The 15,238-nt window shown below is 42.9% G+C and overlaps 2 protein-coding genes across 3 annotated transcripts in view; one reads left to right on the top strand and one right to left on the bottom strand.

The window, feature by feature from the left end:
• Positions 1-241: 241 nt before the first annotated feature.
• Positions 242-7,769, top strand: LOC115411040 (transmembrane protein 200C-like). Its single transcript, XM_030122977.1, has 6 exons — positions 242-502; positions 4,643-4,829; positions 5,114-5,333; positions 5,801-5,892; positions 6,575-7,173; positions 7,392-7,769. Exons 2-6 carry the CDS (start codon positions 4,723-4,725, stop codon positions 7,709-7,711), a joined length of 1,338 nt encoding a protein of 445 aa, XP_029978837.1. The 5' UTR covers positions 242-502; positions 4,643-4,722; the 3' UTR covers positions 7,712-7,769.
• A 5,382-nt stretch (positions 7,770-13,151) lies between these two features.
• The window catches only part of LOC115411038 (piezo-type mechanosensitive ion channel component 2-like), an 88,843-nt gene continuing 86,756 nt past the window's right edge, over positions 13,152-15,238 (bottom strand). For both annotated transcript variants that reach the window (XM_030122971.1, XM_030122972.1), the window contains exons 52-54: positions 14,717-14,930; positions 14,494-14,635; positions 13,152-14,366 (exon numbers count right to left, since the gene is read on the bottom strand). In XM_030122971.1, coding sequence (XP_029978831.1) covers positions 14,265-14,366; positions 14,494-14,635; positions 14,717-14,930 — 458 coding nt within the window. In that variant the 3' untranslated portion in view covers positions 13,152-14,264. The remainder of the gene's footprint in view (positions 14,367-14,493; positions 14,636-14,716; positions 14,931-15,238) is intronic.

Below are 15,238 nucleotides of genomic sequence, written 5' to 3'. Positions count from 1 at the left end.
CAAGAATTCATATTTTTAAGTAGGAACACTTGATTGGATTGAAGAATTGGTGCATACGGTGTCTCTACAGGGACACACTGTGTGAGATGACTGAAGGTTTTACAGAAACAAATTATTCAGACGCTGCAGAGCTGCTCTGCCTCCGTATCCTAGCAACAACAGCATCCTCTGCTGAGAGAGAGAGAGAGAGAGAGAGAGAGAGAGAGAGAGGGAGAGACAGAGACAGAGACAGGACCAGGATTTAATCCTGATCCAGGATCAGAGGACAGAGGAGGAGAGACCAGATCGATAAACCTGACGACAGACAGACAGAGAGACAGACAGGTGGATTCAGAGTCCCAGTGGGAGGAAACTGTCTCTGCAGCTTCAGTTTTGTTGGAGGAGGAGATTCATGTAACTGATCAGTGACTGCAGTGAAGAGGAGATGATTAAAGAGGAATAACAGCATCGGAGGAAGATGAGGAGAAAAGAGGAGAAACATGAAACCACAGGAGCTCCATCTGTAAGAACAAACAGTTTTATTCTCTGTGTCTGCTGCTATTGATCACTATAGATTATTAGTACATTTGCTGTGAAAACTATTTGGTGTGAACTGATCTGTTTTTCAACAGAATTGCATCTATTATTGAACAGAAGATAAATGATTGATTAGACAGAGTATTGACCAGTATAGATGGGTACGTGACTATCTGAGAATCAGTAGAATCCACTCAGACTCTCAGACGTGCCTTCGGTGGAAGCGGAGCTGCAGTGCATGCTGGGAGATGTAGTGCACACACAGAGCTGATCTGACTCAGCTGTTTGATAATCAAGGTCTTTACACAGTGTTAGAACCACGCTGAGCATTAAAAACACATGATACAAATGTAATATCAAATAAAAATAAAATAACAAAAAACAATATGAAATACAATGAAAAAAATATGAGAATGAAACTGTACCATTTCAAGAATAAAACTCCTTCTGGTCACACGACCATCCACCTGCTGAAGAACCTGTAGGGGTCTGGAGATCTGGATATTTGTCAGAACCTCAAGGCTGATGAACCCAGCACTTCAGCCCGATTAGATCCAGTCAGATTCACCTGACCAGACCTGCAAAGGGTTTAGACTTTATTTAACTCTGGAGTGGTGAGAGGAGGTGAGTAGGTTTACTCATAGTCCCTGATTCAGTGCCTGAACATTCGAGTTTTTCTTTGTAAATCAGGGTTAGGACCAGCCCCCTCCTTGGATGTTACTATAAGGTCAACAAAATACAGCCAAGAAAATAACTCCACAAAATCAAACACAAAAAGGGTTAAAATTAGATTTCTGAAGTCAACTCTGATGGGTAGGATTAGCGATTTTAACTCTGTAAATATTAGTCTGTGATTTCAAGGAACACAACCTCACAGACTGGTGAGTGGTCCTTTGCTTTATCTAATCTGGATGTTCCTGTGGAAAAAGATGTCGCCTTCATCATAGTCATGTGATCAGCCTGAGCGTCTTGGACTTGGGGTGAAGACAGGAGATGATCTGTCAACAGAAACAATCTACTGAACTTGTTTGGTTTGTGGAACCAGAGGTAGATGACCAAAACCTAAGAGGAACCAGAGGTAGATGACCAAAACCTAAGAGGAACCAGAGGTAGATGACCAAAACCTAAGAGGAACCAGAGGTAGATGACCAAAACCTAAGAGGAACCAGAGGTAGATGACCAAAACCTAAGAGGAACCAGAGGTAGATGACCAAAACCTAAGAGGAACCAGAGGTAGATGACCAAAACCTAAGAGGAACCAGAGGTAGATGACCAAAACCTAAGAGGAACCAGAGGTAGATGACCAAAACCTAAGAGGAACCAGAGGTAGATGACTAAAAACCTAAGAGGAACCAGAGGTAGATGACTAAAAACCTGAGAGGATCCAGAGCAGACGCGATTTCTCATAGACTGCAAGGGAAGCTCAGCTTCCCCTAAAATTACTCAAATGAAATGGTCAGATCTGTTCGGTTGTGTTGACATTTCATTGACTACAAATGTGTTAGAACACGTTCATCTCACAGACGAGTTCATTCAGAATCAGCTTTGTCAGAAATCAACAGACTCAGTGTTGTTCACTTCTCCTCCATTCCCGTGTCTCTGTTTTCTCATTCCATCTCTGCTCAGTGCATTTGTCCGTAGACGTTCAGCGTCCATGCACTTCAATGGGACTGAGTGGAACTGGTTTTTCATTGACTCTAAACTGGACGCTAAATGGATAAATGCCTCGATGTTGTCCCGCCCCCTGACACTCAGCATCTCTGGGGGTGAATGGAGCTGTGGGCGGAGCTTGGCCGGGCTGGATGCTGAGCTTCCACGTGCTGATTGGAGGATCAGTCGAAAGGCTGAATCCTGTTTGACTGACAGCTATTTTGAGATATACTCCTTCACTTGACAGAGTTCATTTTAATACCGTCGTGCATTCTGCTGTGAAATCGAGAAAAAGACCACTATGAAATTACTTGTTCATTTCTTGCACTGTAAATAAAACACACTCATTGTAGTTCCTTGTTTCAATTTAACATAATTTCAATGTTTTCTTGTTTCAGTTACATAATTTAATCATTTGTTGTTTGAGTTTAATATCGTTTTGTAGATAGTTAAATCAATCATACTGTTGGCTAGGTCGGAGTGAACTAACTATCAAGTCCCTGGAAAAGATGCCTACTTGGTACGATAAGGTCACTGACCATTTTCTTAAAAAGGCACGGAGGGCCGAATTTCTGTTTAAATAACTTGACAATTTTTTTAAAGTAAGCCGACAATGAGATTCCCCTCTCTGAAAGATGAACAGCCGCCACTGATCCAGGGGTAGATGACTAAAAACCTAAGAGGAACCAGAGGTAGATGACTAAAAACCTAAGAGGAACCAGAGGTAGATGACTAAAAACCTAAGAGGAACCAGAGGTAGATGACTAAAAACCTAAGAGGAACCAGAGGTAGATGACTAAAAACCTAAGAGGAACCAGAGGTAGATGACCAAAATCTGAAAGGTGACAGATTTCAGTTAGGCTAGGCTGAATTTGGAGGGTGGAACACCTTAATGTAGTCTCTGAGTTTGGAACTCAGAGGAGGACTGGTTCATTCCTGGGGCTCAGAGCTTGTTGGAGTTAAAAAATGTTTTATGGGCAAGAACCAGAGATGAATGGATCCAACCTGAGATCCTCTGGACTCTGGATGTTGTGGGTCAGACTTGGTTGACACACCTCTTCAACACAGTTTCCTGGATTTGAGGACTCAGGTGGTGACTTTAAATAAATAAATAATAAAGGGGAAAATCCAGCCAAAATTGTAACAGTGTGGTTTTCATCCTCATCATGGAAACAATGGCCCAAATATTTGTCCTCAGCAGGTACTGGAGGGTCCATGGGAGATTGTCCAACTGATCCACATTCACATATGGCTATCCTGTGGAGGTGTTTCAGAAGTACAGGGTGCCTTTGCAACAAAACAACATGGTTGGGCTTAAGAAAAGCTCCTGGTTAGAGAAAAAAATAAATGTACACAATGGACATCGCAGCATTTATCTTCACACTGAAACAAAACAGGAAGTATATTTTCCTGTCAGAGTCCTTCATCAGAGTTCATTTTTTCATATCCATCCCCATCATCTTTGGATTATCATTATTTAACACTATAACGACCTGTTAACTCAACCATAAGACGTCGCCATGACACACGAAACATGAAAAAATGGTCAGTTCAAAGTAGGGATGCACCGATACTGATACGAGTATCAGGCATCGGCTCCGATACTCAGTGTGTACTCGTGTTCGTACTCGTAAAATATACCCGATACAAATGCACCAATACCACTTACGGCTGTGTGACATTCCCAGTTCAGTGCAGCAGGTACGAGGAGGAGGAATAATGTGTGTGGAGTGTGAAGAATGTGGAGATTTAACTAAATAAATGACAGTGATAAAAGTAAGGCTGACTGACAGTACCATTCCAGACACAGACAGATACGGACGCAGCGTTCTGTCCGTCCTCTGCGTACATTCCATCCATTTTCAAGGTGATGGCGGATGTGTACCCAAACAGAGAATACCACCAGGGGTACGGAACGGTGCAGACCGCCGCCAGCGGAAGTGAAAACCAAACTTATCACTCATTTCTCTTTTCTCTTCCTGCTGAAGCTAAACTTTTAAACCTTACCAGCGAAAACGCTGCAATATTAGTATCACATTAGTGTTGCCTCTGTCGTCGCCATGTTTGTTATTACTGACTTTCTTCTTCTTCATTAAACTTTCCTCTTCTTCGTGGTATCTGTCCAGTACGGTTAATTCAGAGTGGCGCCCCCTGGTGGATTAATTGACAAACGCTCATTCCAACACATTAAATGTCAGTAGCAGCACTTTGTTCCAGTCAGACTAATGACAACGACAATAAAGCACAATTACAAAAGGAACTAACAACTGGAATGGAATTATTAAGTACTGGTATCGGAACTTGGTATCGGCAAGTACTCAAATGTAAGTACTTGTACTCATACTGGAAAAAAGTGGTATCGGTGCATCCCTAGTTTAAAGCCCTTCAGAAACAAACCAGTGATGTGAAGGTGGAAGGTCTTTGGACTGATGACCTGATCATGTTCATCCACATCTCTTCCTTCTGTTTCTCACAGGGTGTTGGTGGCTGAGTCCTTGTGAGGTGGTGGTGGGTGGAGCTTAGCCCTCCGAGCCACCGTCTGGTAGTTGAGCTGTGATGATCGCCACCGGTGGTCTTCTGCGGATCAACGCAAGGCGGCAGGACTCTTTACGATCAAAACCACGCAATGCTCAAACTCACAAGAGGAAGAGCAAGAAGAAGAGGTAACACATCATAAATGAACTACATGAACTGTTACAGTAAAGGAGAAGACCATGTGTCAGATATGATCTCATTACTCATTATAATCAGCAGTAATAAAATGGGAGAGACCTGGGAAATGTGGTTCTGTGGTGGTCTCATTAAATATGACACTTCTACTAATATGAACCTGTTTCACACTATGAACGCCACTGTTCATTCCATAAAGTGTTTAGTTGTGTTACTTGTTGGCGTCAGAGGTTGTGGAGTTACTTCTATTTTCGACCATCGGGTTCGTCTTCTTCAGGAGGAGCGAGGTGGTGGTGGTGAAAGGAAAGCTAAAGCTTTGTTCGGCCTCGGGTCTGGTTGCTGCTGTGGGTATCCTGGTCCTGCTTGTGGGTGTGGTCATGGCAGCTTTGGGCTACTGGCCTCGAGATGGGCTGTTCTTCACTGCTCAGCCACCAGAGGGCACCGTCATGGCCCCAGGGTCCACCACCAGCTCCCCTCCTGGACCTGCTGATGCTCAGGTGAGACCAGAATACCTGTTCAAACCTTCAGGTGCAAACACATCATGGTTCAGTTCTTCTGCTGTTTGAATCAAAAAGTCTTCTATCAAATCAACATTTTTCCAAACAATCCATAGATGCAGTACATTTACACATTTTTACCCACTAACCCCATCAGTATCACTGACACCATCATGTTCTGGAGCATTGATTTGTCAGATAAACCCAGGGAGGTTCTATAATTTCCTCAGTAAGAGAAAGATTAACAAAATCTTGAAGTATAAAAAAATGTACAACAGTATTAGCTATATTAAAGCTCAGTCTGGGATCACAGTAAAAATAAAAGTATTCATAATTTAAATTTTTTTATTGATTGGCAAATCCCAATCTCAGACCAACCAAAAGTTATCTTATTTAACTTTATTTATGATGCTGATGGAGTTTGGTGCCATAGAAGATGTTGTAGAACGTCCATGTCACCATTTCAGGAGGAAGATGAAGAGGGTTTTAACAGCACACAAAGTACCAACGGGACGACTCAGATCCTTCCTCGAAGCTTCCTGGAGGATTTTCTGGACAGGTAAATAAAAAAATGTAAAACTCATCTTTCATCTCAAGACCCAGAATGTAAACCTATGAATCCCTGTACTATCCTCATATTTACTGACTCCATCACCATCAAAATAATGTTGAGTAAGGGCTGTTTGCAGCTTGACTGGCATTACAGATGGAATTGTGGAATCAATAGATAGATAGATAATATATTCTTAAAATGTAATAAGTCATGTCGGTTAACTGCAACATACTAGTCACCAACCAAACCAAACCAAACCAACAAACTGAGCCTCTGAAAGTCAATTCTTTGCACAGAAAAAATACTTTTCACCGTCCCTGATACTGAAAACAGTTCAGACCTTGGTAGTGCAAAATGCACATTCTGAAACCTTCATTTCAACTAAACTCATCAACAGAGTTCTACAAAAAAAATTAAGGTCCCGAGCTTGGAAAAGAAACACTTGGAAAAATATGAAACCTATAAACAAGTGTAATACAAAAACAAAAGTACAAACACTTGATTCACTGTAAACTGTTTCCCTTCACCTATCTGTGCTCTGATTGGCCATTTTAAATGTTCCTTTCAGGTATCTGTGCTCTGATTGACTGTTTTAAATGTTCCTTTCAGGTATCTGTGCTCTGATTGACTGTTTTAAATGTCCTTTCAGGTATCTGTACTCTGATTGGTTGTTTTAATATCCTTTCAGGTATCTGTACTCTGATAGGCTGAAGGTCTTCGGTCCTCTCATCATGGGCATTGGGATCTTCCTGTTTATTTGCGCTAATGCTGTTCTTCATGAGAACCGGGACAAGAAGACAAAGGTCATCAACTTGAGGGACATTTACTCCACTGTCATTGACCTCCACAGCCTCCGTAAGCCCGCCTCCTCCTCCGCCTCCACCAATCCACTCAACGGCCTCGTCAATTACATTCAATCAAAGAGCCTGGAGGCCAAACCGCGGGCGTATCCGGCCTCGCTGTTGAGTAAGAAGGACGGAGGAGCAGGAGGAGCAGGAGGAGCAGGAGGAGTGTTCAGTATTTACCAGGAGCACAGACTCTCCCTGCCTCCCAGCTTTAGCCCCGCCCCCCGCTCCCCTCACTGTGCCTCCCCACAGAAGGAGGTGCTCAGCTCCTTCACACTGCCACTGCGACGGCCACGCCCTCCGGCGTTGAAGAGGAGACACTCTGCCACAGGAGGAGAAGGAACATACTCTCCACCTCCCCTGGGCTCCTCAACCCCTCCACCTGAACCACCAACAGCAGCTCCTCCTCCCTCACTCACCTCCTTCCAGGAGGTGTGGCCAGGTAATACTAACAGAATTGATGATTGTATTAATGTGTTAGAGTGTGAATTAATCCAATGTAAAAGTACACAACACACACATGCACAGTTTTTCGTCAGGTTATGATTTTAATTATTAAGGAAAAAACAGATGATACCAATTACTGATTTCTTTGCATTCATAAAGACATAACTTCCTGTTTTATCCTCTGAATCTTATAATCTTTGTTCTGATCCACAGATGGTTCTCAGGCCCTCCTCCTGTCCTCATCCACCCTAAGCCCCTCCCACATGTCCCTGTCCTCCCTGTCCCACCTCCTGTCCTCTTCCTCCTCCACGCCTACCAGGAGGCGGAGTCTGCCGGTCGCTAGCAGCTCCACGGCATACTGTAAACTGACCCACGGTGAGGGTGAATCCTTTGGTTCCACCGAGACCTCCCCCCAGGGTGGAGCCCAGATGCCAGAGGAGGCAACAGCACAGAGGTGGAGGTTCTCCAACATAGAGAAGCTGCAGATGATCTCACAGGTAGACTGTGGACTGAGGAGGACTGAGGAGGACTAAGGACAGGAACTGAGGAGGACTAAGGATGAGGACTGAGGAGGACTAAGGATGAGGACTGAGGAGGACTAAGGATGAGGACTAAGGATGAGGACTGAGGAGGACTGAGGAGGACTAAGGACAGGAACTGAGGAGGACTAAGGATGAGGACTGAGGAGGACTAAGGATGAGGACTGAGGAGGACTGAGGAGGACTAAGGACAGGAACTGAGGAGGACTAAGGAGAACTGAGAAGGACTAAAGACAAGGGAGGACTGACAATGAAGACTGAGGACGAGGGCTTGAGGAGGACTAAGGATAACTGTGGAGGACTGAGGAGGACTTGAGGAGGATTGTGGAGGTCTGAGGAGGACTAGCCCAGACCTGTGCATGGAGGTGGAATCATCATCACAATCAGCACAAAAGGAACCACAGATATGAGTAATGTCCAGATTTGAACCTGAATTCATCAGATGAACTTTGGTCCAGGTTTAGGAAGAAACCAAACCCAGGTCCATCAGACAGAACTGGACCTGAAATCACAGGTTCTAACAGAAGTTAAAAAACCAAAGCCTACATCAAATCTTAAAAAAAAAGAAAAAAAAAAAAAATGTAATCTGAAATACAACAAAGCAAGAAATTCTGAGATTTTATAATTTATACAGAAAAACACACATTCACCTGAAAGTCAGAAATTCTCTGAAATGTATTAATTCAGAGTTCTGATTAAAATAGTACAAATGACGGTTCGGTGTTGAGGATCTGGTTGCAGGTCCTTCATGGTCAGGTGACGTCGGTGTTACTCATATCTGTGTCGTTACTGTACTATACACGTTACTGTGATGAAACCTGACACTCAGCTGGATGTCATGTGATACGTTCAGGACCAATAAGGCGTCTTCCAGATCTGCAGACCAATGAGAGCACAACAAGACACCGACAAATGAGCTGTCGCTATTTAATGACAGAACGGGATGATTGTTTTTATAAATGTATAAACTATTAATTATCAGTCACATGACCCATGTTCTCGGTCAGGTCACATGGTCTTCCTGCATCACTTTTATTTATCGGTTTCTCTGAAGATTTAATCACGTTTTTCACAACAAAATAACTTAGGTAATTATTCAAGATCAAGGCTGATTACGGGACATGAAATTACAGCCACGAATAAACAACAAATCAGAGCAGCATGTGTAGGAATATTAGAGAAAACTTTAACTGCTGACCTCAGAGAATGAAACAGTTCTCTGAGGTTAAGGTGTACATTTACCTGAAAAAAACCTCAGAAAAGAGAAAAGATTGATGAGAAAATACATGACTGTTCACTGAGGACAAAAGTCAAATTAAAAGAAAAACACACAAAGATGTGAACCACTGCATGATCAATAATTTGCCAAATAAATCAAAGCTATCACTTTTCCACTGAAACTGTTGATTGAATCCCAGTAAATAGACAGAGCCACTCGTGTTCAGTCTGTGACTGAGAAAAAACTGAATGGGTGAAGCTGATTAGAACGTCCAGTCAGCAGAAAGCACATCCACCTTTAATTTCACTGAGAAAAATGCACAATAAACTGCCTGTGAATGACAACATGAACTGTGGTTTGTTTTGTTGCTTCAAGTTGTGAACTGGTGATATGAACCTTTAATTCAATTAAATTTTATTTGTAGAGCCCTATATCACAACAAGGTTACTTCAGAGGGCTTTACAGAATTAGTTGGATCCAAACAACAGTAAAATAAACAGCAGATAAAGGAAATGGATTAATGTCCTGGGCATCCCCCATCCTTAGACCCTCCTTCTCGGCAAAGAAAAACTCCAAAAATCCAGAGAGAAAAGCGAAACCTGAGGGAGAAGCACAGTGAAGGACAGATCCACTCCCATGGACGGACAGGCTGTAGATGAACCAGGACTGATGGATGTCCATTTGCAGATGTAGTTCCAGTCTGTAAGGATGCAGTAGAGTGGGAGCACATGCGGGGGTCCATCTAGTCAGATGAGACAAGTGAGGGTGAGGAGGTCCATCCAGACAGGTGAGGATGGGGGAGGGGGTCCGGGGTCACAGGTCAGTACAGGACAGAGACAAGTCACCTCAGATCCCATCGTCCTTGGACCCCAGACATCTGAAACAGTAGCCACTCTCCCAGAGGGGAGTGGGGAAAAAGGACACCTGGTGAATAGTGATGAACAGACTAAGTAAACTGAATACTGGAAATTATAAGTACAGACAAAAGTGGTCCGTCGTACCAGAAACAGGTGATAGGACTGTACTTCCCCCAGCATTATAGGTCCTGGGGCAGCTTAGACTGAACTGTGGGTTCAGTCTGTTTTTAACCAGTCTGACCATAAGCCTTTTTAAAGACAAATGTTTTCAGTCTAATCTTAAAGGTAGAGACTGTGTCAGCCTCTTTAATGTTAGCTGAAGCTGATTCCATACGACAGGAGCTTGGTAACTAAAGACTCTAGCTCCTATTGTACTTTTAGAGACCCTGGGAACTACCAGTAGACCTGCATTCTGAGAGTCGAGTGTTCTGTTAGGATGGTACAGAACTAGAACATCTGTGAGATAAGAAGGGCCCGTACCATTAATGGTCTTGTATGTAAGAAGGAGGATTTTAAATTTAATTCTAAACTTGACTGGAAGCCAGTGAAGGGCTTGGAGCACAGGGGTGATGAGCTCTCTTCTATTAGTTCCTGTTAATAGTCCTGGTGCTGCGTTCTGAACCAGATGAAAACTTTTACTGAACTTTTAGGACACACTGCGAGTAGGGAATTACAGTAATCTAATCTAGATATGACAAACGCATTAATGAATTTTTCAGAATTATTTTTAGACAGAATATTACTAATTTTGTCTATGTTGCACAGGTGGAAAAAGGCTGTTCTGCAGGCTTGGTTAATATGAGCTTTAAATGATAGATCGGGCTCAAATAGAACTCCTAGGTTTTTAACGGTAGCGCTGGAGGCCACATTCATGTTGTCCAGTTAGGAAGTCTCTCACACTTTTAAGGCCTATTATAATGACTTCTGTTTTTTCAGGGTTAAGTAAAAGATAATTAAAGGTCATCCAAGTCTTTATGACTTGGATGCAGGCACTTAGTTTATCCACTTGCCTGGTCTGATCAGGTTTAATTGATAAATACAGTTGTGTGTGTTGTCTGTGTAACAGTGAAAATCAATGCCATGTTTTCTAATGATGTTACCTAAAGGCAGCATATACAGTATAAACAAAATGGGCCCGAGGACAGACCCTTGCAGTACGCCATAAATATGGTGATGATTGTTGGTTTACGTTGACAAAACTGCTACCTATTAGATAAATAGGATTGAAACCAGCAGAGGGCTGCTCCTCTAATGCCTTTATGTCCCATTCTAATCTCTGCTGTAAAATGCTGTGGTCAGTGGTGTCAGAAGCTGCACTCAGGTCCAACAGAACCAGGGTCAAGACCAAACCAATCATCAGCAGCTATCAATGTTGGGAATAACGGAGTTAGAAATAGTGGTGTTACTAACGCTGTTATTGTTTTCCAGTAATGGGTAATCTAATGAATTACTATTTGAAACGTTACTATGCCGTTACCGGCAGTGAAATGTGGTGCGTTACTATGCACTGATATCTAACAGCCAGAGGTGGGTAATCCCAGCTCCATAGAGTAAAAGTCCTGCCATGTGTTGCTGCAATTACTATTGAAACAACACATCATCGGTAGGGTAAAACTAACCTGTCTCACGACGGTTAACCTGTTCACTTAACACAGGTGATTCCACTAATTATACCTTCATCTCCCTGGAATGAGCAGTTGTGCTCTTCAAACTGGGCTGGTTCAGTGAGTGGTTGGAACAAATACATGGCAGGACTTATAGTCCATGGAGCTGGGATTGCTCACCTCTGCCAACAGCTGTTTTCCGTCCTGGCTCGCTCAGCCAGGCATGAGAGATGTGACGTTTACGGACGAATCGAGTCTTTTGAACGGCTCTTTTCAGTGAACGATAAGAACCGATTCATTGCGAGCCGTTCGTTTATGAGCTGTTCTTATGTTCAAATTGCCCACACACTGCTTTCATGCTCCAACTGTGTGTCCATGAGTCTGAGTTGTCCACGCTGCCTTCACCTGAACGACTAATGACATGTCCGAGTTTGAGTTGTCCGCAGCACACCCCATTCACTTGAACGCAGCTACGTGCGCAGCTAACTTAGGGGAGGAGTTATCAGTGAGTCCGACTGACTGGACTGAAGACATTTACTGCAGTGTCAGGGAGGAGCCACTGAAAAAAGTGGAGAGGTGGGATTAACTGGAGGAGCATCTTCTTCCTATAAATGCAGATATGCACTTACGTGGTGGAAAAGACGGGCCCTGGTGGACCCCAGCCAGGCCCTGGCGGACCGCAGCCAGGCCCTGGCGGACCCCAGCCTCACCACAGTTATGGTCTCTATGCAACTGGTCAGTGAAACATGCTCAAAAATCAGTTTCCTTTAACATATTTGAAGGTTTTTCAAAAAAGTTACACAATAATTACTTTCCCTGGTACCTAATTACATTTATGAAGGAGTAATTCTGTTAGTAATTCAATTATTTTTTTTGGGAAAGTAACTATAACTAATTACTTTTTAAAAGTAATTTGCCCAACACTGGCAGCTAGTAACAAATCATTAGTAACTTTGACTAGTGCAGTTTCAGCGCTATGATGAGCTGGAAAGCCAGACTGGAAATGTTCAAATAAACTATTGTCCTGGAGGTGCTGACGTAGCTGTTTAACTACCACTCTTTCAAGGACTTTGAGAGGAAGGGGAGATTTGATACAGGCCTGTAATTGGCTACGTCAGGCTCAAGAGTAGTTTTTTTCAAGTGGTTTAATAACTGCATATTTAAAAGACTGTGGCATGTAGCAAGTTACTAATGCGGTATTAATTATATTTAGGATAGTGTCAATAGTAAGGGGCAGAGTATCTTTAAAAAGTTTGGGTGGGATTGGGTCTAAGAGGCAAGTTGATAATTTAAAGGACATAATCAATATTTAGCTTGGTCTACAGTGGTGAAATTATTTAATATAATAGAGTAGAGTCCGGCCGATTATAGTGTATCACCGATTAATCAACATCGGCCAATATGTAGTAAATGTATTAACTTTTTTGTTGCACGGAGATTCTGTCGCTCGCTGCTCCTGTGTGTGTGTGTTGCCCGGAGAGTTAGAGGAACAGTAAAGCGAGTTAGTTTCACTTTCGAACCTGCTTGGACAATGATGCTATCACCCCACACACACAATCAGATAATCATGGAGCTACACCCCCCCAGTGAAAATTATGGACCACTACCGCACGCTCTGACAAGGATGAACCACTACCCCCTCCCTCGCTCCAACGCCCCCCCCCATATAGGAGCATCATCTCAGCATCAGCCACGAACCTCCTTCCTCTTACAGCGTTTACACGTATGTTGGTGAAGAAAAACTCTGATTTAACTGGTTTCATTTCCATTTAATGTTGTGTAACTTTCACAGCCTCAATGTTAAAAAGCAACAAGCATGAGAAGGAACATAAGCAAATAAATAGATCCATTATCCTTGAGAACAGGAACATTTCACACACTGTATGGATTAGAACATATTCAGAGATGTTCATGATACAATGTAGAGTTTATCGAAATACAGACAGATCATCCACTGTTCTCTGTTCATTATCACCAATGGCATTTATTTCTTTCAAAGGGTCGGGTTTGGAGAACATATGACGAACATGTTGAGTTATTACGGAAATCATAAGAAGAACATGATGAGAGAATATGGAGAACATAAGAAATGCATGTTGACAAAATGCAGAGAAGATAAGAACATGTAGAAAAGATCCAGAGAACATATCGAGAAAATACAAAGAACATAAGACAAACATGTTGAGAACATACAGAGAATGTAAGAACATGTTGAGAAAATACAGAAAACATAAGAAGAACTTGCTGAGTACATACAGAGAACATAAAATGAACACGTAAAGAAAAAATGGAGAACATAAGAACAAAATGTAGAGAAAATATGGGGATAATGAAAAAATGTAGACAAAATATGGAGAACATAAGAACAACATATTGACAAAAACATGTCGAGGAAGTATAGGCAATAGGTTAAGGAGAACATGTGAAGAACAGGACTAGAACAGGTGGATAATGCTTGGAGAACAAGTGTTAAGCATTTAGAGAATGTGGAGGACCTTTAGAGAGTACAGAGAACATTTGGAGAGTGAAGAATATATTGGGACTTCAGGAGAATGTGGAGAACATGTACTAAACACGCTGAAAGTTTGGACAGTTTATGGAAAAGGTGTCAAATGTTTGAAGAACATGGAGTATGTAGAACCCATGGAGAGCACTCCCTGTGGAGGAGCGACAACAATGACAGAACACTTTTTTCAGTTCACATTTCAGAGACGACAGCAGCAAAAGGCGATCATCAAGGAGCTGATGATGTCACAGTCTGATAACCAATACTGGGTGGAGCTGATGATGTCACAGTCTGATAATCAATACTGGGTGGAGCTGATGATGTCAAAGTCTGATAATCAATACTGGGCAGAGGGATGAGGTCAGCGTCGCGTCCATTTGATCAGAGTCTCAGGTGATCGATATAGGAAGATCAGCTTGGCGTAAAGCTCCTCCTCCAGCTCCAGCTCACCTGTCTCTCTCACCTGAAACACAGGAATAGCCAATCAGATCACAGTAGGAGCCACACAGATGCCATGATTGGCTCATCTCTGGTAGTCTGATGGGAACCAATCAGCTTGGTTTGGTTGGATGACAGGGGCGGGTTCGTACCAGGAAGATGTCGGTGCAGAGTTTGAGGATGCGGTCGACACAAGGAAGTTCCTCGAACATGATGGAGTGACTGATTCCACTGAAAAACTCTCTGACAAACTTCCCGATCACCAGAACCACTGATGCGTACAGTCCCATGATGCTACGGGGCAAGGACAACAAAGTCACTCGGTGGCCTGTGATTGTCAAGACAATGTTCATGGTGTGATGGGCGAGTTTTTACCCGTATCCAGCCAGGAAGCCCAGACTAGGAGGACTGACTTTATCGCTGAACACAAACAACTGAAGCCCCGCCTCCCGTCGCTCTCCTGCCAAGGCTCCGCCCCCGACAGGGACCAGGCTGGCAGCTGGTTGGTCAACGATCCACCATTCCTGGATCTCTTTGCTCTGATTGGTTGATCGTTCCAGGGCCAATAGGATATCCTTATACCGGTCATCTGATTGGACAAAAGACTTAATTAATCTCAAACTGAAAATGGAAACAGAGTTGTGTTTGTCATGTTTACCTGAGGAAAAGGTATCTAAAAAGTGTTTAAATAGTGGTGTGTTTTTTGGGATAAAAATCTGATTTTTCCACATAAAAGTTTGATTTTTAAAATGTTTTTCCACTGTTTCCAGTAGAAAATCTAAGATGTACTCAGCGATGACTCGCTGTAATTGATGGAACCATGAATTCTGTTCCTGAAGAAGAACGTCTGCCCATCAGTTGGAGTCCACTTGGGGTCTACATCAGGACAATGATCCC

This window comes from Sphaeramia orbicularis, chromosome 20, assembly GCF_902148855.1.
Source record: "Sphaeramia orbicularis chromosome 20, fSphaOr1.1, whole genome shotgun sequence".
In the NCBI taxonomy this organism is placed as follows: Eukaryota; Metazoa; Chordata; class Actinopteri; order Kurtiformes; family Apogonidae; genus Sphaeramia; species Sphaeramia orbicularis.
The sequence above is the reverse complement of the archived record's forward strand: the minus strand, read 5'-3'. Positions and strand labels throughout refer to the sequence as shown.